Raw genomic sequence first — 26998 nt, 5'->3', positions numbered from 1 at the left:
TGGGGGAAAAAGCCTCATCTGTGAAATAGATTGCACTGAGTTAAAACCAGATCAATGCAAGTTGCATGTCCATATCAACAAGTAGCAGTCAGGATAATCTAATAGAAGCAGAGCAAAATTGTATAAATCAACAAGGCTTTAATGTGGCTAGTAAAGGAAGCAAGATAGGATACAAGCCAGGATTGTACTCTCATACACTGTAACATGTACATAGGTAATATGCTGCCATCTGACATCTACACCTTTCCTCTGAATTCGTCGCGCTAACTAGCGAGCTTGAAGGCATCAATGAAGAGTCCGTAGGTGAAACCCATCTTGAAATTATTGAGGAGAGCGACGGGGAAAGTAACCTTCGGCCGGGTGTAGTAAAACCTGGTGACGTACTCCGTCAAGAGAACACAAAGCACGGCGGCAATGACATCGTTCACCCCCAATGCTCCGAACGACAAGGAGATTGTTTGCGCGACGTAAAAGCCCCCTAGAAGAGAGATCCCACCAAAGAGCGCTCTCCGAGGGCGGCTGCGGAAGTAATTCCTCGAGATCTCAGGGACAATTCTAATGATGTCGATTAGCCTGCGAGGCGTTTCGTCGTCTTGGACGGCTCGAACTCTGAAGGAAGAAGAGGGGAGCCTGGTAACTCGCATTCCGAATTTTCCTGGCGGAGTGTGGGAACAGGGACTGGAGCCCCACTTGAAGACCCCTGGAGTAGTTAGGCTCAACGAATACGCCATTCCAGGTGATGGAAGGGTTCACCTATAAGAGAGAAAAGAAATCAATTCAATGAAAAAGAGAACTAGAGAGGTGGTCGAGGGCCGGAATTCAAGGAGCTTGTCAAAGAGGAATGAAAGGGCAACTAGGCTCTCGTAGGATAGGCCAGTCTCCGACAAATTGGGCGGCAATGTTCGAGATGTTCGCTAGTGCTCAAGCTTTTCGCAATCCAGAATAGGGTATGGAGATTCGGCGATGAGATCGCTAATCGAAAAGCACACATTCGAGAAGAAGTTTCGGCGACGCGAGAGAGAGAGAGAGAGAGAGAGGCACCTTGGTCGAGCGTCAGCGAGGAGAAGTGATGCTCAGCTCGCTGAGCAGTGCTGGCGGTCGCAGGCGGCTGAATCGTTTCATCCGCATCATCCATCCGAGGCCAAGCGAAGGAGACGACCTGCCATTGGTAGTTTCTTCAGAATCTGTCGATGTTCGTGGGCCTAGTCCACTCCTGTCGGGTCGGGCCAGTTCCATGTCGTTCCCCTCTCCCCAAAAAAATCCTAGCCCATATTCAAACGTGATATGACATTTTAGTAGGTAGATAAAATCAAATACAATTATATTAAGTGGATTTCAAGTTTTTACCCAACTCGACCGGTCTTGTTTGAAGTAAATAGCTTTTGAATTGCAATTTTGTCCCTCATTTAGCATCATAAGCACATTATTCATGTTAACAGTTTTATGTGGAGTTTTCAAAGAATTCATTGCTATTAATTCATTCGTTTCGTGAAAAATGTGGTGATTCTTAAAATTATTCTATAGGAAGTCATTTTCCAAGAAAATAACTACATTTTTTTTTATTTATGTTTGATTGAAATAAAAAGAAAGCATTTTCCATCATTCACTAAATTTTATTATTTTATTTTTTAATATATATATATATATATTTTTTTTTCTTGGCCTTGGTCTTGTCACTTTAGCCACAACAATAACCTAGAATTGGCCATAAGTGAGCTCATGTCTCACTGCAGGCCAGTGAGGCCAAGCTTGCCCAAAGTCGGTGTGCTTGGGCCTCACTAGATTTGATAAGTTGGTTGGAGCTCAAGCCTCACCCAAGATTGCTAGAGGTTGGCGCTGCTCCGATGACCTCAAGCAGGGCTTGAGCCTCACCCAATTTGCTGAAGTAGGCAAGCCAAAGCTTAGCCACAGGCTGATCGGGCTTGAGCTCACCAACCATAGGTTGGCCAAGCTCAACCTCATCAAAATTTGGCGAGCTTGAGTCTTGTCGGCCTACTTAGAGCTCACCTATGGCCAGTAGTTGGCAGTCACTATGGCTGGCGCTCAATCAAGGCCAAGGAAGAAGAAAATAAAAAGAAAAAGTAAAAAATAATTAAAAACTCTATTTTAAAAAAAGAAAAAGAAAAAATGAGTTTGATGAAAGAAAGTGATACAAAAGAAGATTTGGAAAATGTTTTCCCCTACTTGAAAAATGAAAACATTTTCCACTATTTTAAATGACTTTTTTTTCATTAATTGGAAAATGTTTTCCCTAGCCAATTCATTTTCAGTGAAACAAACATTCAAAAATCCAAAAAACGTTTTTCTGAAAATTATTTTATGAGAAACGAACAAAGTAAAATTGGGATTGTCTTTGAAATTATAGATTGTTCATTTGTGCTCACAACCGTGCAAGTCCCTCAATATTATTATCATCATCTTTTTGTTATGATAATGAAAAACATACAATCGAGCAATGCACTGTGAGAATAGCTGACCCATTTTAAAGAACATAATCTGATTCACAATCACAAACATAGCGCTCTGTATGAAACACAGAAGGCAGAATGAAGTGGATGAGATCTTCCTTGCTGCGCTTTACACCACTGATGATGATCAGAGAACAAGTTTGTGCATTCAGCTCCCGCATGGTGCAAGACATAGAGATATTGTGAAGAGGCAAATCTGGCCACTTAGATATTCGCTCACTTGGAGAAACATTATTAAGAATATGTACCGTGAGGTATACGCTATACGATGCCACCAGAACGGTCCATGGTCACCTATTGCAGAATGTGATGAAGAGAAGAGAAAGGCCGATCCTCTTGTGCAATTTCTCCTTCATATGAAGACTGTCGTGACTTTGCTTTCTCGTCTGCAGGAGAGCAGAAAGGGCATGAATGGGGCTGAATGCAGGATTTACACTGGACGTTTGCCAAATGGCCGAGAAAGGTATTGTCCTGCGACTCGCACACCTTTCAAGCAATGTGTAAAACATCGATCGTTACAAGGAACTCTAGGGATCATTCAAAAGCCAGCCTCTGTGTGCCAACTAAGCCAGCGTATTGACCCTTCTTAGCCAATAACTCAAAGTGAGTCCCCAGTTCTGCAATCCTCCCATCTGAACAAAGTGCAATTTGGTGGGCATTCTGAACTGTACTCAATCTATGAGCAATCACCAATGTCGTTCGCCCCTTCATCAGACGGTTTAGAGCATCCTGGACAAGGCGCTCACTAACTGCATCCAGGGCGCTGGTTGCCTGCATCGAAGCACATCAATGACATTTTAAACAAACGAGCAACTACTTCTATAAGAGAAAGAAACCACCCCCCCCAGAGGTTTCTATCGTAATGGAACCAAAATGAAGCAAAAGAGACCTACCTCGTCGAGTATTAGGATTGGAGCATTCTTTAGTAGAGCTCTGGCAATAGCAACTCTCTGCAGGTAAAAAAGAGTCAATCTCTCTGTCACTCTTTCTCTCTCACACGAATTTACAACCAAATTTTCTCTTACCTGCCTCTGGCCTCCACTTAGAAGGCCTCCTCTCTCACCAACTAACGTGTCATAACCCTTTCAACAAGAAAAACAATCAGCAGACAATATATGGGAGTGGTCAACTAGGAAACTAAAACATGAGGATGCAGTTGAAAGAGTAAGACCTGTGGAAGAGAGATTATGAACTCATGAGCATTAGCCGCTTTGGCTGCCTTTATCACATCATCCTTGGAAACATTATCATCTGGAAGGCCATAAGCAATATTTTCTCCAACAGACACGGAAAAAAGAACAGGTTCCTGCACCATATAAGTACTTTTTTTTAATTGTTTGGGAGTAAATCAGAAGTATTTATCTAAATCAAGTGCATGAAGTACTGCAAAGTGTGTGAAGAAGTTAAATTAAATGGCTATTTTTTATAAAAATCAACGGAACAGCACACGATACAAGAAGAAACAACCCACCTAGACAAAATACAGCATCAATCCCAAGAAGAGACTGATCTCTATCCTACAAGAAGTTCCAGATTTCAAGTACCTACTAGAGTTAAGGTGTTTTAGGTCTTTTGATTCTTTTAATGCACTCCTGTCCAGTCCACTCACATATAACAAGAGCATACAAAGACAGCAGGTCCAACATGAAAATGGTATATGCTGAGAAATGTCTCTCACTTGTCACTTGTAATCATGGCAAGACAGAACCGACATTTACAGAACCCTGAGAAGATCTAGTAGACATAATTCAGTATCATTGAAGTAGAACAACACCAGGGGCACCTGATGAAGAAATGCTCCTCTAGATGTCAATTGTCACCAACTTAACTTCTTATTGCTGATTTTAATGTCAGAAAATAGTCGCTACAGATGATAACTCAATCACAACGGAGACTACAGATTGAAGATGGTAAACAAGTACTCCCCACAAATGATTCATATGGTGCTTAAATCCTAATTCTCAGAATAAAGATTCAAGAAAATACTTGATTTACGATGGACACAGCCTGGGCCCATTCACGTTTATCAAAGGTTCGTACATCCTCTCCTGCAATAGTTATGCGACCTTTGGTTGGCTGCATAAATTAAAATCAAGTAAAAGACTTTTTGAGGATGATACGAGGATTTAGTGTTAAACAAGGAGATCGAAAATGCTAAATACTTATTAGTAAACCTCGTAAAGGCGAGCCAGTAGCTGTACAATTGTGCTTTTTCCTGCACCACTTGGTCCGACCAGAGCAGTCACAGTCCCCCATTTAAGTGTTAAATTTAAGCCACTCAGAATTTCCACATCAGGCCTTAAGGGATACGAGAAGTGTACATCTGCAGAAGAAATTTTGGTAAGTTGTTACAAGAAGTGATCTCTTATAAAGAACGTCAAGTACTCAAAAAGAAAAGACGCTTCACTCGAATTTAATCATGCTGCAATATGGTGAAACTTCAACAGTCTGCAATTGAAATTTTAACTAATTGGACAGGGTTATAGCAGTATCTTTTAGCATGAGAGCAAACAATACAAAATATCTTATACTACCACTGAAATTAAGAAACTGTCTCCAGGACCCACATTTTGAAATTCTCTCAATACAACTGGTTTCTTGTTATTGATGACATATCCAGAATTGCTTTTGCACATATCAAAGAGAGAAGATAGAAGACATACATGAAACATAAAATGGACAACTTTATTGAAGCTAAAGAGAATGCACAAATGTATAAGATACCTTCAAGAGTCACGTCGCCTGACCATGCTAAACTGCAAACACTGCTGGCTGATTTCAAGGCTGACATGTAAAGGATGCTAGGTGACTGAACTTTCTCATCAAACCCATTGACAAGGAATAGTTTGTGATTTTCATCATGTAACTCTTTTTCATGCATTTCTCTTTCTAAGCCATGAGCAAGGGCTTTATCAATTTCTACACTTGATAAAACAGTATTAATCCTATCAACAGCAGCAAGAGTTCCACGAAGATCACCAAAAGTGTTGACAAGTCCTTGAACCTGAAGATGATCATCCATCAATCAATAAAGAGAGGGCAGAAAAGGAAAAAGACAATGCTTAAGAATGCTAAAGGAAGGAAGAGCTTACAGCAAATGTTAATGTGAAGGTATAACCAATAAAGGATGCCATAGTTCCCACTGATAGAGCACCCTACAAACAACATGGAAGCTTGAAATCAATTCAAGCTTCAGTAAAAAGACATGCATATCTATGAAGGTAGTTTATAACCAGTATTCAGCAACCTCGGGCCCATCTCTAAATTGAGAGCTAACAAGTAGAGCATATCCACTTTGAGAATAGGTTGAATCCGTAGTTTTATGATAACTTTTAAGGTACTTTAATGGTAAATTTTACGGTACAATAAAATTCCAAACCCTACTAGAGGCCATATGAAGCTTTTAGGTTGTAAACAAGCTAAGCAATTATCTTGATTGATGACATAACGAGAAGTCGGATGAGGACAAGCCAACGTCATAGTCTGGGCCTATAAGATAATACTGTGCCTATTTATTTGCTCCCTTGATGACAATAACAGGTGAGAGAAGAAAAAGCCCTTGTGGCGGCAAGTAATTGCAAAGAGACTGTCTTCTTGAATGAAGAACCCAAATGTTCTTTCTTGTGATCAGAGGAAACAGAGTGTCTCTTTTGCACAAGATGCATGCAAGTTTCTTTTCCCAGTATTAACTTCCAAGAGAAAACATCTGAGTGATGCAGAGATACAATTTGTAGACTTAAAAAAGCTAAAATCCCACCTTCAAGGCAGATAAATATACAAATTAGCCAGCATACGCAACAACAAAGATGCGGAGATTTAGGTTTTGTTAAAATGTGAAGATTAGATTAGGACAATAAGTCGATTTATGTCTGCAGTATGCTCACCGCTTTCACTTTACTTCCTCCAAGACAGTACAAGGCCAATAAAGAAACATAAACAGCAACTCTAGTCAGAGATTCATTGACAGATTTAAAAGTGCCAATCTTTATGCCACTGTTCTGATACGCCAGAACCTGCAAAGAAAATATGACGTCTGCTTAGAACATCGAAGAGATTCCTGCATCATTGAAACAAAAGCTTAAGGGTCTACGCCAAACCTGACTACCAAATATCATCATTTGCCGCTTCTCACCGCCAAACGATCTAACCTGTTAGAATATTTAGCAAATAAATTAGAAATCCCTATCTGCATAACTAAATCCCAAATAAGAACACTGACGAGCTGCTACTCCTTGCTAATTGCCAATGAACACTTATACCAATAACATATGCAATCATACATCACTTAGATATCTCCACTTACTGTGCGAATTGCAGACAACGTTTCTGTGACACAATCTGCTATGGATGCTTGGGCCAAACCATAAGCTTTAAAAACAGGTACAGTTGATCTCTTGTATACACCTAAAAAAATTGAGGAACACTCAATATTAAAAAGAGAAAGAGAGAGAGAGAGAGGTACAGTGGGTAAAACAAACATCAGAGTGAATAATCATGACTGAAAATAGAGTTGAAAAATGTTGGTTGATAAAAATTTCTGTTCCTTTAGTCCACACTATAAAGTTCACCATCAAATGTTCATAGGCCAATTCTTAAGTATTTAATGGCTGAAATTACTTATACGACTTCTCATATTATCCTCGCACTCTTTTGATTAAAAAATTTGTGGTTGAAAATTTGAAATTACCTATATGACCCCTTGTCTTGTCTCTATCACATACACTTTTTATTCGAAAACAACCAATTTCGATTTGAACCATCTTTCATCCTAAAAAACAATGAGGAATAATGAGTACAAAAGAGAATCACATGAAGTTATGCCAGCTTGTTTCAGTCTCAAAGAAAGATTACCAACAAAGACTGATACGGTCAGCATTAACACGCCCAGAACTGGTGCAAGTTGGGGGGAAAGAATAAAGAGAATGCAAATTGTTCCGACAACCTACAAGAAATATAAGGATATGTTACTAAAAAATATAGTTATTTCGGAGAACTCAAATATATAACAAGCTCAGACTAGGATGTCAGAGAGCATGCTTCTGAGCACATGCGATAATAGTTCTATTCTACCAGTCAAAGAGTTGGGCCAGTTCTGTTGTACAGTATGAGAAGACAAGCAAATATCATCACAGTGAGAGATAATTATTGCACATGCTCACGGTTAAGCAACTTAAGCTCACATTTTCCTTAATGTAGAGTAGCTTGCCTCAGAAAGCGCCCTGAATCCACGATCCCTTGAGATGTTTTCGCTCACAGCATTTTTCAGGGAACCCAAATCAGAAGTCAATAACCCAGTAAGTTCACCAACCTGCAGATGACCACGTTGTTATTCAAATGGCGATATTATCGCCAAAAGAGCTTAGGTCTGCGGATATAATTCAAGTATCTTTGATATGTCTACTTGATTACCAAGATAAAAGAAGCAAAGGGCAGAGACAATGATAAATCTAATCGGTTTTGGCGTCTGATCTGTCTCATGTCTCACTAGAACGAATAGCACCTTGACTTTATAAAATACAAAAACATACAGCTGTCTTTCCATTGTCGAAATAGTATTTTCTTGGGCGTAACTGAAAAGGAATTAGTTAGCACACCTTGTAGCGATCAAAGAATTCCACCTGCAGAGAAGCAACAGTAACATGTCAAGAGTCTATGGTGATGGCACAGTCTCAGAAAGTTAACCAGTGATGTAAAACAGAGATACAGAAAAAAACACTAATTTGGATTGCCCTAAAAGTTCTCCCCTTCATCTAACCGGATGCTTCCCTCTTATTGCTTTCATTGACTGATACTCTCCTAGTCACAACTTTTTTGGCTTCGTTGAAGAAACAAAATGTGCCACACAAAAGTTTCCTGAAGCAAGATTTCTGGGTTTGAGAATAAAAGAGAAGGATCTTAAGGCGGAGGATTTTTTCTTGTATTTTTTTTTTTTTGAATGTTTTCCATCACATTGATTTAAACTTAGTTAAAAACAAAGTACCTAAAACGATAACGTGTCCATTTTATTATTAGACAGTAATGCATTATAGCGAAAGGAAGAAGAAATCGATACTGCAATCACATATGTGATATTCGGCATCTCAATCGAGAAGGCAATGGCTGCATTTACCTTCTGGATCAACACTCTTCTGAATATCTGAGCTCTCAGAGTCGACATGACCTTCTCCCACACAGTGTTCATGTTCACAACGAACAAAACTGTAAACACCGGTTCCAACATATACACGACCCCAACCATGGTAAGGAGCTTCCACAACGGCCCCGGTCTCGCGCCGATCAGCAGTTCGAAAAACCTCCCTACCACCGCAATCAGTCCATCCAAACGTCATCAATCGAAACCAAAGCAGCACCTCGAAGCATCAGTCTAACACGAAAAAAGCTCTCTACTCCAAAAAGGCTTCATCGTACCATAAGCTATCGAACTCCACAACTGCGTAGGGAGGGAAATACCTGAAAAGATGGGCGAGGAGAGAGTGCAGGTGGTGCAGCCGACGAGAGCGGCCGCCGAGACGCACAGCCTGAGCTTGTGCTCCGCCAGCAAACTCCACAGCAGCCCCCAAGTAATCACGGCCCTCGGCCGAGGCGGCTCGTCCTCGCCGTCGCCGTCGTACTTCGGGTCGGCCTCGATCGGGTCCGAGGGGGGCCCCGTGACGTAGGCTCGCGCGATTGAGCTGCTCCCGCTCGTCCTTCCCCTCCCTCCTCCTCCATTCGCAGGGAGAGCGAACGGCATCGGAGGGGAAGCGTTCGATCGGAAGAACGCGAGGCGGCGGGCCGGGTCGGGTTTGAGCCCGGCTCTGGGCGCGTGGAGTCTGCACGTGCGGGGGCGAGTGAGGGGAGGCTGGAGAAGAGGAGGAAGAGCTGCGGAAGCCATTGATAATCCGTTACGAAGAAGAACGGCGGAGAGGGAGAGAGAAATGGGGGGAAGCTGTCCGAAGTTGTTGGGATAGGCTCGTGTCGTGCGACGAAAGCGCTCGCGCCGGCTGTGAGAGAGGGGGAATATTGCACTTTCCTTTTTCTTTCTTTCCTCTTTAAGGAAAGAAAATCTCACTTTTTAGCGCGACTGGATCCTCACTCAACTTGGCTCGCGATTCCCTTTTGTTTTACTTTCGTTGGGAAAAAACTCATTTCATCACAACAAGTAGATAAAGTAGTAGAATAACTCAGGTGGGCTTTAAGAACAAAAATTGTTGGGGGAGGCCTGAAACCCAATTTGGAGGGAGAGCCCAGCGAAGTTGGGCTTTAACAACCCAATCCGACTTGCTATTCTTAAAAAGAGGGCTTAAATAGATCTTGTAGAGTCAATTTAGTTTTCATAAGTTGATTAGCCCGTGAGATGCACGATATGAATGATTAGTTCATATTCTAGATCCTAGAATCTATCAAGTTGGGATCGATTCCCGATTCGTGAAATCGGGAACTATAGCAAACCGATCATGGAATAGAGAACTAATATTGTTGATCCTGATCCTAGACTGATTCCACTTTAAATCTAGGACTCGACCCGTGTTGTTTTAGGGGATCTTTTTACAGGATTTGGCTGGAATTCTAGATGGTTTCATTGCTTTCTTGCCCAACACATTGCCATCTTTTCCCACTCGATGGCAGTGTAGATGCATGCATTAAGCCCAAGAATGACATGTAAGTTTGCGAATATCCGTTAAGTGTTGACGTATGCTTGACCCATGCACTGTTTTAACTTATAAGATAGCACATGAATTTCCACGTAAAGAATCCGGTAGAAACTTCGAGTAAACTATACAGGAAGGAAACTCATGGATATTCGCAAAAATGGTAAAGGATCATGCGCAGGTGATCGCTCTTGAAAGACATAAAAAGAAAAAACCTCGGAAACATCAAATCAATCTCCCAAAAAGAGAAGCTGACGAATCTGTCAAGCTCTGTGTTGGTTCAGATCAGTCCGTGCCTTAGCTGAACAGCTTGCTCAACTACTCGTTGAGCGGTATTGAGCTGTGCGGTCTGGTGTTTCGCACCAGTGTTGACATAAGCAACGTCGACATCTTTTCATTTTTGAGGGCTGGCCAAGGACTAAAGGTCCGGCGGCGGAACTTGCTGCAACTTGTGCTACGTCATTTCGATGGCAATGGTGAAATCCCGAATTGGTTGGCCAATGATGAATTCTTCCCTTTAAGGTGACATGATAGCTAGGGCTGGCGTCACAATGCATGCGACTAGGGTACGTGTGGGGCATGGTCGAAGAAGAATCGAACTGACAACAAGGAAGACGAACCGAGAGTAGAGAAGGGCCGTGTTAGAGGAGTACCAATGAAGTTTATGATGGAGGCGGGTACTCCTTGGCTTTTGAATGATTTTCGTAATTCACATATGTTTGTGAAAAATGAGAACAGACGGTTGGGGATAAGCTGATCTTCCAAAGTTAGATGCGTCTGTTGCGTCCAAGTAAGCGATGACGACAAGTGTATGTATGCAGTGAGCACAAAAAAACTCGCTCCATCAACCATTACAAACCTTTTCCCCTTCTTTCTCTTCTCTATCTCTACCCCTTTTCATGCTCTTGATTCTTTCATTCCAATTCAGGCTCCGTGCCGCCGCACCACCACGGCCTACCCTACCCTTATCGTCTTCCAGCTCCACCGTTTGACCACCGTCCCCTCAATCTCCGTCGCTGATCAACCCCCCCCATTTTCTCCCTCCAAAACGTGACGCCGGCAGCGAGCTCTTTGCTGATGGTGGAGCTTGACTCTATTTCGAGCTTCCCAATTAAGGCTCTACTTGGGAAGCTCGGCCTCCACGCGAGCATCCGGCCCCGTCCCAAATCTTATAGAGGGGATAGCCCCTCCGTACGTGAAGAAACATGGATTGAACAGAAAGCGAAGAAGAATAATATTGATGAATCGAGTTCTATTCTTGATTTCATGAACAGTCGAGTAATACATTCATCTGAGAGCACATCTTCTACTTAGTTTTTCCCTTAGTCACTTGATTTGTACACTACACCAAAAGTAAAAGGAAAAGATGATGAAAACAGAATTAATAGATTCTGTTAATCTTCTAAAACTGAATAACTATTTTTCAGTAATAAAGCACGTGGACACGTGGGGCTCTGAGTTGTGCTTCTGATGGAGGCCAAAGTCGAGCTTCTTAGTTCATTTACTTTGTTCTTCTCAATGGCTCCATATGCACGTGTAGTTGTAGCTGTCATCACACTTGTAGCAACAGCATAATCTTTAGACTTTGTTTCCTCATCCTTATTCACTTCTATGAACTCTGTTTCCACGAACTCTGTTTCTTTATGCTTCTGATCCTTAACATCCCCTGCAAATTGGGAAGGGGTAGAGAACCCAAACCCAATTTGGTGCGAAGATTAAAATGTGCTAAACGAGTTAAGGATTTAGTAAATATATCAGCAAGCTGAGCAGTACTGGGAACATAGCGAACGGCTAAAGATCCTGACGAAACATTTTCTCTAACAAAATGAGAGTCCACTTCAATATGCTTGGTGCGAGCATGGAGTATAGGATTAAGAGTAAGAGAAATAGCAGACTTGTTGTCACAAAACAAAGTTGTTGGTGCAGACAAGCATATGCCAATGTCACGAAGAACAAAACTGACCCATGTAAGATCAGCAGTAGCTGAAGCCAGAGCTCGATATTCAGCTTCTGTTGAGGAACAAGATACTGTAGACTGTCGCTTAGCTGACCGGGAAATAAGATTTGAACCAAGAAATGTACAGAAGCCAGTAGTTGATCGCCTTGTAGTAATACATCCAACCCAATCAGCATTAGAAAAACCATAGAGGTCCATGGAGCTGTTAGAATGGATAAAAATGCCAAGGTTAATAGTTCCCTTAACGTATCGAAGAACCCTCTTGAGCTTATGAAAATCTCCTAGTGTTGGTTGCTGCATTTTCTGACATAAGAGATTTGTGGCATAAGCAAGATCCGGATGAGTAATAGTGAGGTATTGAAGTCCACCAACTAGATTGCAATACTCAAGTGGATTGGTTAGGAGAATGTCATCAGTTGTCATAATGGCTTATCTCAAAAAAAGAGGAGTAGAAATTGGTTTGCAGTCTTTCATGTTGGCTTGAGTAAGTAGATCAAGAGTATACTTTGTTTGAGAAAGAAACAAATCTTGGGATGTCTGTTTGACTTCAATGCCTAGAAAGTAATGAAGATAACCAAGATCTTTCATGTGACATTGAAGACTCAGGGACTAGATCAGGTTGGAAAGTAACTGAGCTGAGCTACCAGTAAGCACAATATCATCTACATAGAGCAGTAAAATTGTTGTTTCTAATCCATGATGAAACACAAATAATGAGTGATCAATGGTGCTGCAAGTGAAGCCATTGTCAAGTAGAAATTGCTAAATTTATCAAACCATGCTCGTGGTGCTTGGCGAAGACCATATAAGGATTCTTGAGAAGACACACATGTTAAGACTTTTGAGGATGTGTGAAACCTGGTGGTTGCTCCATATACACAGTCTCATTTAATGTTCCATGTAGGCAAGCATTTTTAACATCAAGCTGATGAATTGGCCAATGCTTTATCATTGCCACAAAGAGAACAATGCAAATGGTAGCATGTTTAATGACAAGGCTGAATGTTTCTGTTAAGTCAACCCATTCTTTTTTATGAAACCCTTAGCTACTAACCAAGCTTTGAGCCTGTCAAGACTTCCATAAGATGAAAGCTTAGTTTTAAACATCCATTTACACCCTATGACATTCATTTGATCAGTTCGAGGAACTAATTCCCAAGTTCGATTCTTATATAGAGCATCCATTTCATCCTGCATTGCTTGATACCAGCCTTTATCTGTCAATGCTGACTTAACTGACTTTGGTTCAATAGGAACTTTATATTCAGCCAAACATGCATATTTGGGATTTGGTTTGACAATCCTAGACTTCAGTCTTGTTTGCATAGAATGAATAGAGAGTGTGCCTTGTGTATTGGATGAAGGATTGACCTGTACTTGATATGTAGTGATTTTTGTGTGTAGTTCAAGTGCTGGAATATGGTATGCCTGTTCCTCATAGACTGTATTCAACTGTGACTGTAAGAAAGATAAATTTGGTGACATTGCAGTAGGATTTGATGTATCAATGTGGGTTCTCTGCAATATTCCACTATCCTGCAGATGTCCTATATATTCATTTGTGTGAGACTTGACTTGTTCTGTAGTAGGGGAGTCTAGAAAAGTAACTTCACCGATCCATTGTTTGTACATATCAGTACTCTGATTGTACTAAGTTATTAGTCGATTGTTGAAAGGAAAGACTGTTTCATCAAAACTAACATAGATATGCCAATTAGTAGGCAAGAGGCAACGGTATCCTTTGTGTCTTTAACTGTATCCCAAAAATATACATGTAAGAGATTGTTGATCAAATTTATGTTTTGCATATGGTCTGAGGTAAGGATAGCAAGCACATCCAAAGATTCTCAAATGTGCATAGCTTGGCTTCTATTGATAAAGTTTACTGTAGGGTGAAAGCATATGTAACTTTGGGGTAGGAAGTAGATTGACAATGTAGGTGGCTGTCATGAAAGCATCCACCCAGTACTTTAATGGAACTTTAGCATGATAAAGCATAGCTAGTTCTAACTCAACCACATGGCGATGTTTCCTTTCAGAAATCCCATTCTGCTTTGGTGTATAGGGACATGAGACACTTTGTTTGATGCCACGCTATTGTAGATAATTCTGAAACTTGTTGCTAGTAAATTCTCCTCCTCCATCACATTGAAATACTTTGATCTTACGATCAAACTGATTCTCTACTTGTTTTTGAAACATGACAAAGATGTCATAAAATTCTGATTTTAGTTTCATTGGATACATCCAACTATACCGAGAGAAGTTGTCCACAAATATGACATAGTATTTGAATTTCTGAAATGAATCAACTGGTGATGGTCTCCAAACATCACAATGTATCTTTTCTAAGGGAACAGTAGATGCATAGTCTGAAAAAGGAAAAGGTAAAGCAGAACTCTTGGCAATCTGACAACTTCTACATATATTTTGAGTTCTTGTATTACATTGGATTAGATGTTGATTCTGCAGACACTTCAGTGTTTTGAAATTGGTGTGTGATAACCGCTGATGCCACACGTCTTCTCCTACAGCTTTCTGTATTTGGGTGAAGAAGGCTTCTGTTATTTTTGGATCAACTCGATAAAGTCTCTTGACTTTCCTTCCTAGCCTCACTGTTGTATTGGTGCAGTTGTCCTTCATATACACCCCATATTTGTCAAAAACAAATGAACATGGATAATCATCTGTTAGTTTTGAAATGAAGAGTAGATTTTTCTTGATTTCAGGAACTATCAACACATCATTTAGAGGTAAAGAACTAGTTCCTATATGTAATAAGGCATCTCCAACACACGAAATTGACAGGCATGAACCATTTCCTATCATAACAGTATCAGTTCCATTATATGAGGAATAGTGATGAAGAATACCGGGATTTGCAGTAATATGAGCTGTGGCACTAGTATCTGGATACCATTCAGTGCCCTGAGAATCTTCAATGTGCATTGCTGCTAAGGTAATTGGAATTTCTTCAGCTTGATATAAGTTATCAAAGCGATACCAACATCGAAGAGCAGTATGTCCTGGTCTTTTACAGATTTGACATTCCAAAGGAATGTTATTTGATATTTTCTCATCCTGCACACACTTGTTAGATACTAAATTTTGGGGTGGCTATGACTTGGTAGCTTGATACCTTTGAGGAGGATTTGCATATGGTCGAAAGCCCTGTCCATAGTTAGACCAATTGTTTGACTGTTTGTTATACTGATCCTCTTGATTTAAGTTCATATTACTTGTTCTGTAATTTTGACTTCTTGTTCCAGTATAACCATACCCATGACTCCTGTTGTTTATTGCATGTCCTCTGCCATAACTATGTCCCCCATGATTATTATCTCTTTGATTTCTGAAGCTAGAATTCCGCAGAACTTCAAATTTTCTTTGTCCATAGTAAGCTAGATTATGATTATATTGACTTGAAGAATAGGTTTGTAACCTAGTTTCGAATCTTTCAAGCTGAGAAATTACCTCATCATAGTCTAGTTGAGGTTTTAGATAGTACATAGTAGTTCTAAAGCTTTCATATTATGATCCTAAACCTTTGAGAACACCAAACATCTTGGTTATCTCATCAATAGGTTTCCCAATTGCATTAAGCTGATCACAAATGGATTTAAACTCCCTAAGATAAACAGACAATGTTCGATCTCTTTTCTGGTAAGCTTGTAACTTTCCTCTTACCTCGAACTCCTTAGCTACTGATTTTTGCGTAAAACGATTAAGGAGTGTTTGCCATACCTCATATGAAGTTTCCAGCCCGATGATCAAGCTCAAAATATTCTCAGATACTGCTCCACTAATCCATGATGATACTAGTTGGTCAGTTTTTACCCAATCTATATGATTCACTATTTCAAATTCATGACCTTCAACCTCAACCTGCAACATCTGAGCTGCTAGTGGTGTTTCACCATTGATGAATCCAAAAAGATCTCGACTTCGCAGGAATCTATGAAATTGCGCTTGCCAAAGAAAGTTATCTTCAACTAACTTTATCATAACAAAGTTAGATATATTGACATGAATTGGAAAATGATATTTCTATGTTCTTGCTGTCATTTTGTATTCTTAGAAACTTTGATGATGTACTTTCACAATCACGATCACCTGTTAATCCTTCATAACTCACGATCACCTGTATTCAATCAGAGAGAACTTCATAAGTTGCTTTGAACTGCCTTGACGTCATTTGGATTTTGTGAGCTCTGTATTGCTTTGAGTCGTATAGCAAGGATGACTTGAGCTCTTAGGATAGCTCTGATACCATGTGAAGAAACGTGGATTGAACAGAAAGCGAAGAAGAAGAATATTGATGAATCGAGTTCTATTCTTGATTTCATGAACAGTCGAGTAATACATTCATCTGAGAGCACATCTTCTACTTAGTTTTTCCCTTCGTCACTTGATTTATACACCACACCAAAAGTAAAAGGAATAAGATGACGAAAATAGAATTAACAGATTATGTTAATCTTCTAAAACCGAATAACTATTTTTTAGTAATAAAGCACGTGGACACGTGGGGCTCTGAGTTGTGCTTCTGATGGAGGCCAGAGTTGAGCTTCTTAGTTCATTTACTCTGTTCTTCTCAATGGCTCCATATGCACGTGTAGTTGTAGCTGTCATCACACTTGTAGCAGCAGCACAATCTTTTGACTTTGTTTCCTCATCCTTATTCACTTCTACGAACTCTGTTTCCACGAACTCTGTTTCTTTATGCTTATGATCCTTAACAGTCGCAAAACTCGACGTCCATGGAGAAAGCTGCCGTGTCAGACGGTTGAGTCGATCACAAGATGATGATGATAATAACAATAATAATGAAAAGAACATTGAGGATTAGCGTTGCGTAACAGGAGTTACTCCCCGAACGATTAAAGCAAAGATGCACCGGAGGTTGTCGTTGTCGTTAATGCCAAAGCCCAAGTGAAAGAAGTCAAAGAGGACGGCCCAGTAGCGGGGCGCCACGTCAACGGCAGTCGTGTGAAGGAAAGGAGAAGGGAAGACGGACTCGTGGCTTGAGTTGGTTGCTGCTGTTAATGCCAATGCCGATGGGATGGGAGATGGTGGTCAACCCACGTGGAAAGAATCGCTGGGGCGTCCACGTGGCGGACCGCGAGTCGCTGCCGAGATCAGATCAGCTCCCTCACGGGATCCCTGCCCCCACCGCACCACCACGCCCCCTTCTCCCCCATCATCACTCGCTCCCACGATTCCCCCTTTCTCTCTCTAAAAAAAAAAAAAAAGAAGGCCTTTCGGATCAGATCAGTCAGTCGTACGCGAGGAGCTGAGCTTTCTCTCTCTAAAATCGCTTTTCCAAAGCTCCCTCCTCCTCCTCTCCTGATTCGATGGCGCGCGTCCAATCGCGGCCTCGCTGTAGCCTCCGCCGCCGACCGCTGATTCGTTGAGAGCCCGTCCCCGCGCGGCCCGGCCCGGAATCCCCACCGCGAATCTTCTTCGGCCTTTTCGCCCCGCCCCCTCCCCGGTTTGACCTGCGGAATCGACGGTGGGCCCCTCCTCCGCCTGAGATGGCTCGGCGCCGCTGGATTGTGCTGCTCCTCCTCGCGCTCGCCGGCCTCGTCGGCTCCCTCGACGCCAGCGCCGGCGATGTCGATCCTGTTTACAAGTAAGCGACCTCCCCTGCTTACAGTCGCTAATTCCGTTTCGTGCGATGTGGATTTTGGCTCGGCTCTTGGCTCTGTCGTCGTCGGCGGCGGAGGTGGATGTGAGGTGTTCCGTCGGAACTCTTGGGGACCGCGACGATCTGCTCGTTTTGACCCCGAGGATGTCCGGTTGAATCTGTTTCAAGAGTAGATTTTTTTGTCCATGTTTGGGGGTGGTCCGATCTTTATTCAGGGGCTTCAGAGAGTTTCGGGGGAGTTTTAGCGTTTTGCTGTTGTGTTTGAAGGTCTCTATTGCATTGCTTGAGCAACGGGGAGTAGGAATACAGTGTTTTGATTTTGAGGATGGGTGGCTGGTAACTGAAGATATCTATTACTGTACGGTGTTTGTTGGGGGACGAATCTGCGCTTTAAGAATTTAGAGAATAGGGATTGGTTGACATAAGATCGTGACAGATCAGTGGGAGTTGATGAGGAAATGAGATTGGTAGTGGTCACTGGAGATGAGATGCGGATTGATCTTGAATAATTAGTGCTGGTTATCTTTAACTGCTGAATATATAAATAAAAAGTTGTCTAATCGTGATCGAATACGAATGGTTAAACTTTATCAATGTCTTTTTATATAGAATGATGACCGTTATAAATAAGTTTTAGCAACAGTGGTGGTAATTCAGTGGCTGTGGTGACTGCGATGGTTGATGGCTGGTGAGGGTGGTGATGATGGTACTGGTGGCTAATTATTTATGCTGACAAACATCCTTAATCTCACCGGTGTGGTGTCAATCATTCTACGGGGTGATCTATTCAAGTCTCCCTTTAGTCTTTGACCATGGAAACATTTACCATTGACTAGTTTTTGTTGTGCCAAACATTGCAAAATGATTAGAAAAAGGGAAAGTAAGCATGCATTTTGCATTGGTCAGAAAGTATTCCATCAAAATCTGTTACCTGTCATTTCCTGTGATGAACCTTCTGCGAAACAACTGCAAGTTCTCGACCTACTTCATTGCCCCCACCTCTTTTTATGCTAGGTTTAGCAACACAAAGTTTCCTTTCTGGTCGATATGAAATAATTATGATTAAAGTGAGAGTCTTACCTGAATTACCTTGTAATGTTGTTAGGTCTTGTGTGGAGAAGTGTGAGCAATCTGGATGTGTGGGGGACCAATGCTTCCAACATTGTAAATTTTCGTCCGATGGGAAACCTGTCGATGGTCCATGGTATATGCAAGAACCGCTATATTTGCGGTGGAAGCAATGGGACTGCCGAAGTGATTGCCGCTACCACTGCATGCTTGCAAGAGAGGAGGAAAGAAGAACTCTTGGTGGCAAGCCCGTCAAATATCACGGAAAGTGGCCTTTTCTTCGTGTTTATGGCATCCAGGTTTTCCCTGCTGATTCCTTGAAGCAATACTTCTAAGCATTTTATACACGCAGATGGATCTTAATCCCAGCATATTCAAGCTTGTTATGACAAATTTTCTCGTCTTTGTTAGGAGCCTGTTTCTGTGGCACTCTCTGCCCTTAACCTGTCCGTGCAATTTCATGGCTGGCTATCCTTTTTCATCCTTCTGTACTACAAGCTACCTTTGAGGCCAGACAAGAAAACTTACTACGAATATACTGGCTTGTTGCACATCTACGGCATATTGTCCATGAACTCTTGGTTTTGGAGTGCTGTCTTCCACAGTCGGTAATATTTAGTATCCTTCAGCAGATTTATGTCTGCATTTTACTCTTCATTTGTCTAGAAGATGGCTCTTGGTAGAGGTTCCAGGCTCCAAAATGCTTCTCATTTCCACAGCTCTGGCACTCTTCCCCTGAAAATAGGATGGGCTTCTGATTTTGTCAAAATTAAGACAATTTTGGAATATTTTTGCCTGTCACTAGAATAATTTCTTCTTTTCTTTTTAATGGATACTAGTGTTGGTACTAGATACTAGATGCCAGCTTTCCAATTTTACTGCTATTTTTCATCTTATCATGACCAAAATTGCTTGCAATTTAATGCTCTGGCACTTACTTTATATGAGGGAGGCACAAGATGTAAAAGAAGAACAAGCTGCTGTAAATGATATCTCGGCATATGACATTTTCTGATGAATTGTTGACATTGAGACCTCTTGTTGGACAAAGTATATTAATAATGCATTTGTATAACTCAATAATGCATCTCATATAACTTGACTATCCCTATCCAATCAATGTCCCTTCCAAGGACATATTGCAAGTATGGTGTAATTGTTTTCTGTGATTTGGCTCAGCTAACATGTGCATTTGACTAGAGATGTGGAGTTGACTGAAAAGCTGGACTACTCCTCTGCCGTGGCATTGCTTGGATTCTCCCTCATTGTGGCTTTACTAAGAGCTTTGAACATAAGGGATGAGGCTTCCAGGGTCATGTTTTCTGCCCCAGTTATTGCATTTGTGACTACTCATATCCTGTATCTGAACTTTTACCAATTCGATTATGGTAAATAACTTTCTCTATAAGTTCCTTCTTCTCTCTTGGTCACTAATCACATTGAAGGTTTGGAATTATGAATACATTCATATGTGATAACCGGCTTACAGATTACTGAAATACCATATTTTTCTCAATCACACCTGTTCATTAGACTGGTGAAGCCTGCCACTGCCATGGGTTCTAGGCTGTAATTCGTATTGAACTTAGACCCAGGAAACTATATAAACCACATTTCTTGCCTGGGCCAAGGTTGGTCACTTGCATAGATAGTCTCATGGTCAGTTTTACAGTAGGTTGAGTCTGGCAGGCCGGACATTATAACCAATGATCTTATGCACTGCAGCATTTGAAATAGGATATCTGGTACCATCATGCAGGGCACAGTGAGTATGAAATCTGAGAAATGGCAGTGATCTAATTGATGATTTTGCAGGTTGGAACATGAAGGTCTGCGTGGCCATGGGAATTGCTCAACTTCTTATATGGGCAATTTGGGCAGGTGTTACCCGCCATCCTTCACGTTGGAAGTTGTGGGTAGTAGTGGTGGGTGGAGGTTTGGCCATGCTATTGGAAATATATGACTTTCCCCCCTATATGGGTTTTGTGGATGCGCATGCTTTATGGCACACCACCGCTATCCCTTTTTCTTACCTCTGGTGGAGCTTCATCAGAGATGATGCTGAGTTGAGGACAAGAACTCTCCTAAAGAAGGTGAAGTAGACTTTGTCGAAAGATGCATGCACTAATCAGAAGGCAGATTGTGTCAGTTACGTGGATTTCTCTACCCAATTGTTTCATTGGATTTCCCTCTTATCTGATGGTGTATATGCTTTGCTGTATGTGAAATGCTTGTTTTCCACAGGGGGGTCATCTGTGTTTTTTTTTTTTTTTTCTTTTGTTCTTTAAATCAATTCCTATAGGATCAGCAGTATCCTTATGTAATCATAACTTATTGTTTTCTCGGGTTTTTGCTAAGAAAACTTCTTAGTTGGTCAAGACTTGAGTGTTACATTGGTCAGAAAAGTTTCATATGCAGAGTATTTTTAGACTCTGAAGTTATGTGAAAGTAAAGAAACTGATTTCCCTGAAGTTTAGGCATATTGTGGAGACAACCTTTGTTGCAGAAATATCAGGTTAGTTGTGGATGAGTATCGGATGAATCATTGAGCATGTTCTCCATTAAAAATCTTGTTGGGTGGATTTCCAGAATGCACAGATCTCAGTTCATGTTAAACTGTTGGATCCTTGTGTTGATGTTCATTGTGATAGCTGTTGCTGCCTTAGGTGAACACCAAGGCCCCCAAGAAGACTTATTGCCAGCTTATAATAGTTTCTCATGGTTTTTTTTGGTTTCTTTTGCATTATATGATTAATAGATAGAGAGTCATGAGCAGGGAAGTTGCCCGTCTTCTCAGAGGAAGAAGATGGCAACTACCATTTTTAAGGCTTGCGCGATCAAAACGGCTATCGTTTTGGGCTGTGGACTATTTTTGGCCCTGACAGCCGATGAGATTTTAGATGACCTGCAAACCGAGTGAATCGAATTTTGAAATATATTCAAAACTAAAGTACAAGCCTCATCATATTGAGAACTCTCTGGTATATACATTTCCTTTCCTGCCCAAAGAGCCAAACCGATGTCCCTTTCTGTTGATGATGCTTCTCCCTGCCTTTTCAAGAGAGTATTTCCCGGCTGCTATTATTGCAAGTTATCTTTTCTGGTATGCATCTTGTAAGTACCAATCCTGCGTGTGCCTGTGCGTTAGTCTGCGTGGTTGCTTGCCTTGCCATCTTTAATCATTCTAGAGTGACTTGAAGAGAGTTCATGTGCTGAAGGAAACACGAGGTCTTGTTCGGTGCAGTCCTCAGAACAAGGAACGGCCAAAGACAATCTGAGTTCTCTCCTGCAAATACTAAAACGAATTTCCATATGGATCATCATCATGTCTTCTAGATTAATGCATTCATATGGGACTCTGGGCTTGCGTTTTGTCTATGTCCATGGGTTCTGTCGCTTTCCTTTATCCATGAGCTCCTTGCAAGACATGGGTTCTCTCGATTTCCCTTACGCATGATCTCATTGTGAGGCAGCGATTGAATGGGATCATTTTGTTGACTTTCTTAATGGGGCGGACGCATTTGTTGGGCTCCTAATCTAGAATTTAACAGAGAGCAAAAATGACATGAACTTAAAAGAACTCATACGAATTTCATCACGTAGATAATACATTCGAAGAAAACCACTTCTCTCAAATTCATGATGACTCGGGCAATTTCTTTATTAACTATGTACAAATTAACTATATACAAATGCCTGATGTCACGGGGAACGCAGCCTTTTATCTAATGGCACACCACAAAAATGGCTTCCGAAAATATCTGCGTTTGTCCGTTCAACTTTTATCCGCACTCTATTTAAACACTTATCAAGTAAGGCATCAAAGTCGTCCCAAACGACAAAACACTTAAAGTGAAATTGAGAAATGGTCACATGGAATAGCTCCATAATGAAGCGTATGCGTCCAAATTCCCGTTGTCCTCTCCGGCATATATATCTCCGCTGCATTCCGGTGGAGACAAGAGCATCCCCTCCGCCATATTGGCGAGCAACCCCGGCATCCCGAAGATGTCCTCCTCGTCGTACAACACTCCCTCTTCCGAATGCAACTTCTTCTCGTTCCCCGACATCACATCCTCGGATTCCACCAGCTGGAATGCCTCCGCGGCCTTGGCTGCTGCCTTCTGTATGTCCTTGGTGTTGGGTGACGCCGGCACCGGCAGCCGCCACGCGGAGTCTGCGAAGTTGAGGCAGGCGGACTGGCCCCTCAGCGCGAGCGCCGCAACGTCGTGCGCCCTCGCCGCCATGTCTGCGGTGGGGAAGGTGCCGAGCCAGATCCTCGACTTCTTCCTGGGCTCGCGGACCTCGCAGACCCACTTTCCCGAGTCGCGCAGCCGCACCCCCCGGTACACGGGGTGGCGTGTCTCCCGGAACTTCTTCCTGCCGGCGGGCTTCTTCGGGTGGTCGGACGCGAGGCGCACCTCCTCCCCAGAGAAGTTCCCGGGCGCTGCGCTCCGGTCGTGGGACAGCAGCAACGAGAAAGGCGGCTCGGCGAAGTCGAAGCTAAAGGAGTTGGGATGGGAGATATAAGAGGAAGAGTTCATGGGAGGACGTCTGCACAGGGATACTGCGATAGCTGTTGAGTTGGAATGAAGCAGATACTGAGAGTGGTGAGGGGAAGCAAGTGTTTACTGGTATGGAGGGTTGGGTTATATATATGAAGCGGGGACACGGGATTGAGGAGGAAACAGACTCGTACTCGGGAGTGAATGGGACCGGAAGTGGGAACCCTGCCAAGCGGCTCGCGATTCACCGTGCGACACGTGTGCAGGTGGGGCCGTGACTGGGCAAGTGGATTGGAATTGGAATTGGGGTGGGGGTCGAGAGGGTGGTGCGGGGCCGCAAATTCCTTTTTTGAGGTTTTGACGACGGTGTGATGAAGGCGCGGGGGACTTTCTATTTTCATCGGAGCGAAGGGAAAGAAGGGAAGGTGGGGAGGAGGAAGGGGGAGCTGTCGAGGTCAAAGCGTCAGAGGTCGGCCATTGAAAGGGCCCACCATTCTAAGATTTTGGGGGCTCGCGCGATCCACTAGTTTCCCCCTGAAATATCTTCGACGCCTGTTTGGGAAACACCCTCCCCCTACGGAATATTGGACACCGCGACATGCGGCTAAATGAGTCATTCGTGAAAAAATCTTGGGTCCTTTCGTGTCATACATTGACATTAGCATCACATTATATACAGAGAAAGAATGGGACTCCTAATCCCAACAAAAATATCTTGTGTATAGTCAAAATTTAGATATCATTTTATTTTGAATGCAATCTCTACAAGTTCACTTTTGAAGAGAGACAATTGTTGATAGTTAAACTATAGCGACCTAATTAATCGTTTATTTTATTAAAAATTTGGGATCCACCCTGATACCCAGATAAAAAATACTAGTTAAAATGTATATAATTTTATGAGCATTTATTTGATAGTTGCATCTGCATTGAATTTGCAGCAAATGGATTTAGATGGAAGGTTTTAAACTCAATTAATATATTGGACTACACCCATTTGAGCATGTAAATTTGGCCAAAATTTGCATCGTGTAGTAAGTTGGAATAATTGATTATCAAATTATTGTAAAATTATTCATATTATTTTATGAATATTTAATTAGAGGAAATAATCGGAAAGTTACCCAAGTTGAATGTCAGAATTTGTAAAGCCTAAAAGGAGCATGTGACTTCCCAGTTGAAAATACGAAAGCCGCACATATTGAATACACGACACATAATTTATGTGAACCCACGTTTGCTAGTTCACTAAAAAAGAAGAGAGTGTCCAGGAAGAGAAAATATGGGTCGTACAAGAAGTGTCGTTGCAACAAATAAGAAGATTCATGAGATTACGATATTTATTTAAAATGGGGCCCAAATATCAAACTTGTTTGAATTGACCAGGAACTCTTCTCTCCCCTCTCTCTTACCCTCCCTCCCTCCCTCTCTCTTGTCCGACTCGCTCTCTCTCTTCACCGCCCCCTCTCTCTCCCACCGAGCCCTTGTCCGACCAACGAACCACCATGTTGCCCCTCTGACTCTAGCTGGCTCTCTCTCTCTCTCGACTCTGCCCTTCTCTTTTCCTCCGATGAACCACTGACCCCTTGTCCAACTGACGAGCCACCACGGCTTTGCCATTGCCAAATCACTACCCCTCCCAATTGTGCCCTTCTCCTTCCCTCTAAGTCACGACCGAGTCCTTGTTCGACGAATCAGGTGCGCAACCTCCGCCTCCGCCTCCGCCTCGAAAGGTTGCTTCCATAGTCACGAAGTTCGTTGGTCAAATGCGGTAGTTCGTCGATTGGATGAGGGCTCGGTGGAAGAGAGAGGTAGGGGTGATCGGTTTCCGGTCCGGTCCGGTTCCACCCAAGAACCGGGAACCAGACCGGGAGGACCGGTTCCCACTTTTCTGGACTGTGGACCGGACCGGCTGTCTTGGAACCGAGAACCGGACCCAACCAACCGGTCCGGTCCGGTCCGATCCGGTTCTAATGAACCATCACTTGTTTTCATTTCATTTAACAAAAAAATAAATAGTAATTACTAGTAAAGTAATGCATGAGATTATGATCCGGTCAAGTTTTCTTATTCACTTTGTGACCAACAAAGTGACACCTTATTAACTTATAAACGTCCACTTTGTGGAAACAAAAATTAAAATTCTGCATCATACCCTATGTCCTTGCGACGGCGAGACCCCTGTTGTTGTGTGGTAGAGCTTCCACTTTCCGGCGGACACCCTCATAGAGAACCAGAACTTCACGGCCGCCATGTCGCTGACGTCATCGAACGAACTCTACTCGATGCACATGGGGACTGACTTCTTCGCCCTCTATGCGAAGTTCGACGATGATTTGGACCAAATGTATTGGGAGCACAAGGTGCTGGAGGCGAAGGTGCAGGTGGTCGATGGGACCGGCGCGGTCTACGCCTGGGTCGACCCAAGCGGGTTCATAGCCATGTACCAGAATGGCAGCGTCCCGGTCGACGTCGAGGCCTTCAACAGCTTCTAGAAGTTGATTGACTCCTTTCTCCTCCTTCGGCTGGAATCGGACGGTGTGAGGCGAGATGTTGCGGCAAGGCACTCCGAGGAGGAAGAGAGCTGAGCGTCCAAGGCACTCGGAGGAAGAGAGCCGAGCGTTGGTGTGAGTGGGGCGTGAGGTGAGGTGTTGGGGGCGTCGGGCAAGGCGTCGAGCGAGCAAGGGGTAGGGTTACGGTTTTGAGATTGAGAGGGAAAGAGTCGAGATAGACAGTGAGAATTGCCGCTGAAGTGAATTAGGTTGTAAAATTTGGGGAAAGGGAGGTTGATGTGATAGTTACTGTATATGAGAGTAGAAACTAAAAAAAATAAAGAGAGGGTTTAGCTGTTTCGGTTGCAAGAGGGAAAAGAAAGATAAGAATTGTAAAATTGAAAAACTGATGTGACTCTTATTGTTGAGTGTAAAGAAACGCAAAAAAGGGATTACCTTTGAGGAAGAATAAATATGATAATGGGTATTGTAAATTAATTTAGAAATTAATATATATTTACATATATATATATATATATCGGTCCGGTTCGATCGGTCCGGTTTTTAACTTCCAAACCGGGAATCGGACCAACCGGTCAACGGTTCCAAAAATAGGAACTTAAGACCGGACCGAGACCTTCTAGAATCGCCCGAAACTGACCGGTCCGGTCCGGTTCGGCCGGTTCCCGGTTCGAGCGGTTTCCGTTGCACACCCCTAGAGAGAGGGGCGGCAAAGAGACAGTTGGGAGAGAGAGTGTGCAAGGGAGAGAAATTTTTTCCCCGACATTTGAGCCCCATTTTGAACACGTGTCATAGCCAATATTTTATCGTCTGGGAATGGTTCAAAAAAGTTTTTCATCACTCTTTATGGGAGCGATGGGAAAGAAGGAAGAGACGTGGAGGTCAGAGGGTCAAAGGTCCCCGTCGAGGGGCCCATGTTTTTGCGGCTCGCGCGATTCACTAGTTTTCATCCGAAATATCTTCGATGCCTGTTTTGGAAACATCCTCTGCCACTCGTTTCGTCTTTGAAAAAGCATATGTCCTTTCGTGCGCGAATTCCTTTTGGAATTACTGCCCGGGTTTTCTTGGTCTTTTTCTTTTCCTTTTAGTAAACTTACGATTTATTTTATTGGGAGCACGCAACCACCCAATACGTTTTGCTTAGGGAGAGAGCTCAAGTCCGAGCTTTTATATTAACAAATCCAGTTGAACCAATATCTAATTAAAAACACA

At 42.5% G+C, this 26998-nt stretch overlaps 4 protein-coding genes across 5 annotated transcripts; 1 reads left to right on the top strand and 3 right to left on the bottom strand.

Annotated features, from left to right (window-relative positions):
- Window positions 1-1181, bottom strand: LOC104449237 (ycf20-like protein). The gene is made up of 2 exons (XM_018860614.2): window positions 1042-1181; window positions 1-753 (listed from the first exon to the last, which is right to left on the bottom strand). Exon 2 carries the CDS (start codon window positions 729-731, stop codon window positions 264-266), a length of 468 nt encoding a protein of 155 aa, XP_018716159.2. The 5' UTR covers window positions 732-753; window positions 1042-1181; the 3' UTR covers window positions 1-263.
- A 1267-nt stretch (window positions 1182-2448) lies between these two features.
- LOC104449215 (ABC transporter B family member 28) lies at window positions 2449-9473 on the bottom strand. Of its 2 annotated transcripts, XM_010063288.3 has the most exons (17): window positions 8919-9473; window positions 8578-8765; window positions 8063-8086; window positions 7675-7776; window positions 7320-7410; window positions 6772-6872; window positions 6566-6616; window positions 6353-6481; window positions 5561-5623; window positions 5193-5472; window positions 4643-4791; window positions 4455-4544; window positions 3640-3774; window positions 3494-3550; window positions 3362-3418; window positions 2955-3239; window positions 2449-2854 (listed from the first exon to the last, which is right to left on the bottom strand). In XM_010063288.3, exons 1-16 carry the CDS (start codon window positions 9337-9339, stop codon window positions 3003-3005), a joined length of 2175 nt encoding a protein of 724 aa, XP_010061590.3. In that variant the 5' UTR covers window positions 9340-9473; the 3' UTR covers window positions 2449-2854; window positions 2955-3002. The 2 variants fall into 2 exon arrangements, with proteins under 2 accessions (XP_010061590.3, XP_010061613.3); XM_010063311.3 differs by having other exon boundaries at window positions 2449-3239.
- Window positions 9474-17278: 7805 nt separating this feature from the next.
- Window positions 17279-21277, top strand: LOC104449208 (post-GPI attachment to proteins factor 3). Its single transcript, XM_010063277.3, has 5 exons — window positions 17279-17685; window positions 18806-19067; window positions 19180-19376; window positions 19969-20156; window positions 20584-21277. Exons 1-5 carry the CDS (start codon window positions 17588-17590, stop codon window positions 20868-20870), a joined length of 1032 nt encoding a protein of 343 aa, XP_010061579.1. The 5' UTR covers window positions 17279-17587; the 3' UTR covers window positions 20871-21277.
- A 1120-nt stretch (window positions 21278-22397) lies between these two features.
- Window positions 22398-23452, bottom strand: LOC104449198 (dehydration-responsive element-binding protein 1B). The gene has a single exon (XM_010063265.3). The coding sequence runs from the start codon at window positions 23310-23312 to the stop codon at window positions 22638-22640; it is 675 nt and encodes a 224-aa protein (XP_010061567.1). The 5' UTR covers window positions 23313-23452; the 3' UTR covers window positions 22398-22637.
- Between the last annotated feature and the right edge of the window lie 3546 nt (window positions 23453-26998).

The sequence above is a fragment of the Eucalyptus grandis genome, chromosome 1 (genome assembly GCF_016545825.1).
Source record: "Eucalyptus grandis isolate ANBG69807.140 chromosome 1, ASM1654582v1, whole genome shotgun sequence".
NCBI lineage: Eukaryota > Viridiplantae > Streptophyta > Magnoliopsida > Myrtales > Myrtaceae > Eucalyptus > Eucalyptus grandis.
This window is presented reverse-complemented; position numbering and strand designations above follow the sequence as displayed.

Bases quoted from the DNA above. Each gene is read 5' to 3' on its own strand.
- LOC104449237 (XM_018860614.2), bottom strand. From the start codon at position 731: ATGGCGTATTCGTTGAGCCTAACTACTCCAGGGGTCTTCAAGTGGGGC.
- LOC104449215 (XM_010063311.3), bottom strand. From the start codon at position 9,339: ATGGCTTCCGCAGCTCTTCCTCCTCTTCTCCAGCCTCCCCTCACTCGC. The intron at 5,624-6,352 runs GTGAGCATACTG...TGTTGTTTGTAG, and splicing joins GAGGAAGTAAAGTGAAAGCG to GGTGCTCTATCAGTGGGAAC. The intron at 4,545-4,642 runs GTTTACTAATAA...TAATTTATGCAG, and splicing joins TACTGGCTCGCCTTTACGAG to CCAACCAAAGGTCGCATAAC.
- LOC104449208 (XM_010063277.3), top strand. From the start codon at position 17,588: ATGGCTCGGCGCCGCTGGATTGTGCTGCTCCTCCTCGCGCTCGCCGGC. The intron at 17,686-18,805 runs GTAAGCGACCTC...TAATGTTGTTAG, and splicing joins GATGTCGATCCTGTTTACAA to GTCTTGTGTGGAGAAGTGTG. The intron at 19,068-19,179 runs GTTTTCCCTGCT...CGTCTTTGTTAG, and splicing joins TTCGTGTTTATGGCATCCAG to GAGCCTGTTTCTGTGGCACT.
- LOC104449198 (XM_010063265.3), bottom strand. From the start codon at position 23,312: ATGAACTCTTCCTCTTATATCTCCCATCCCAACTCCTTTAGCTTCGAC.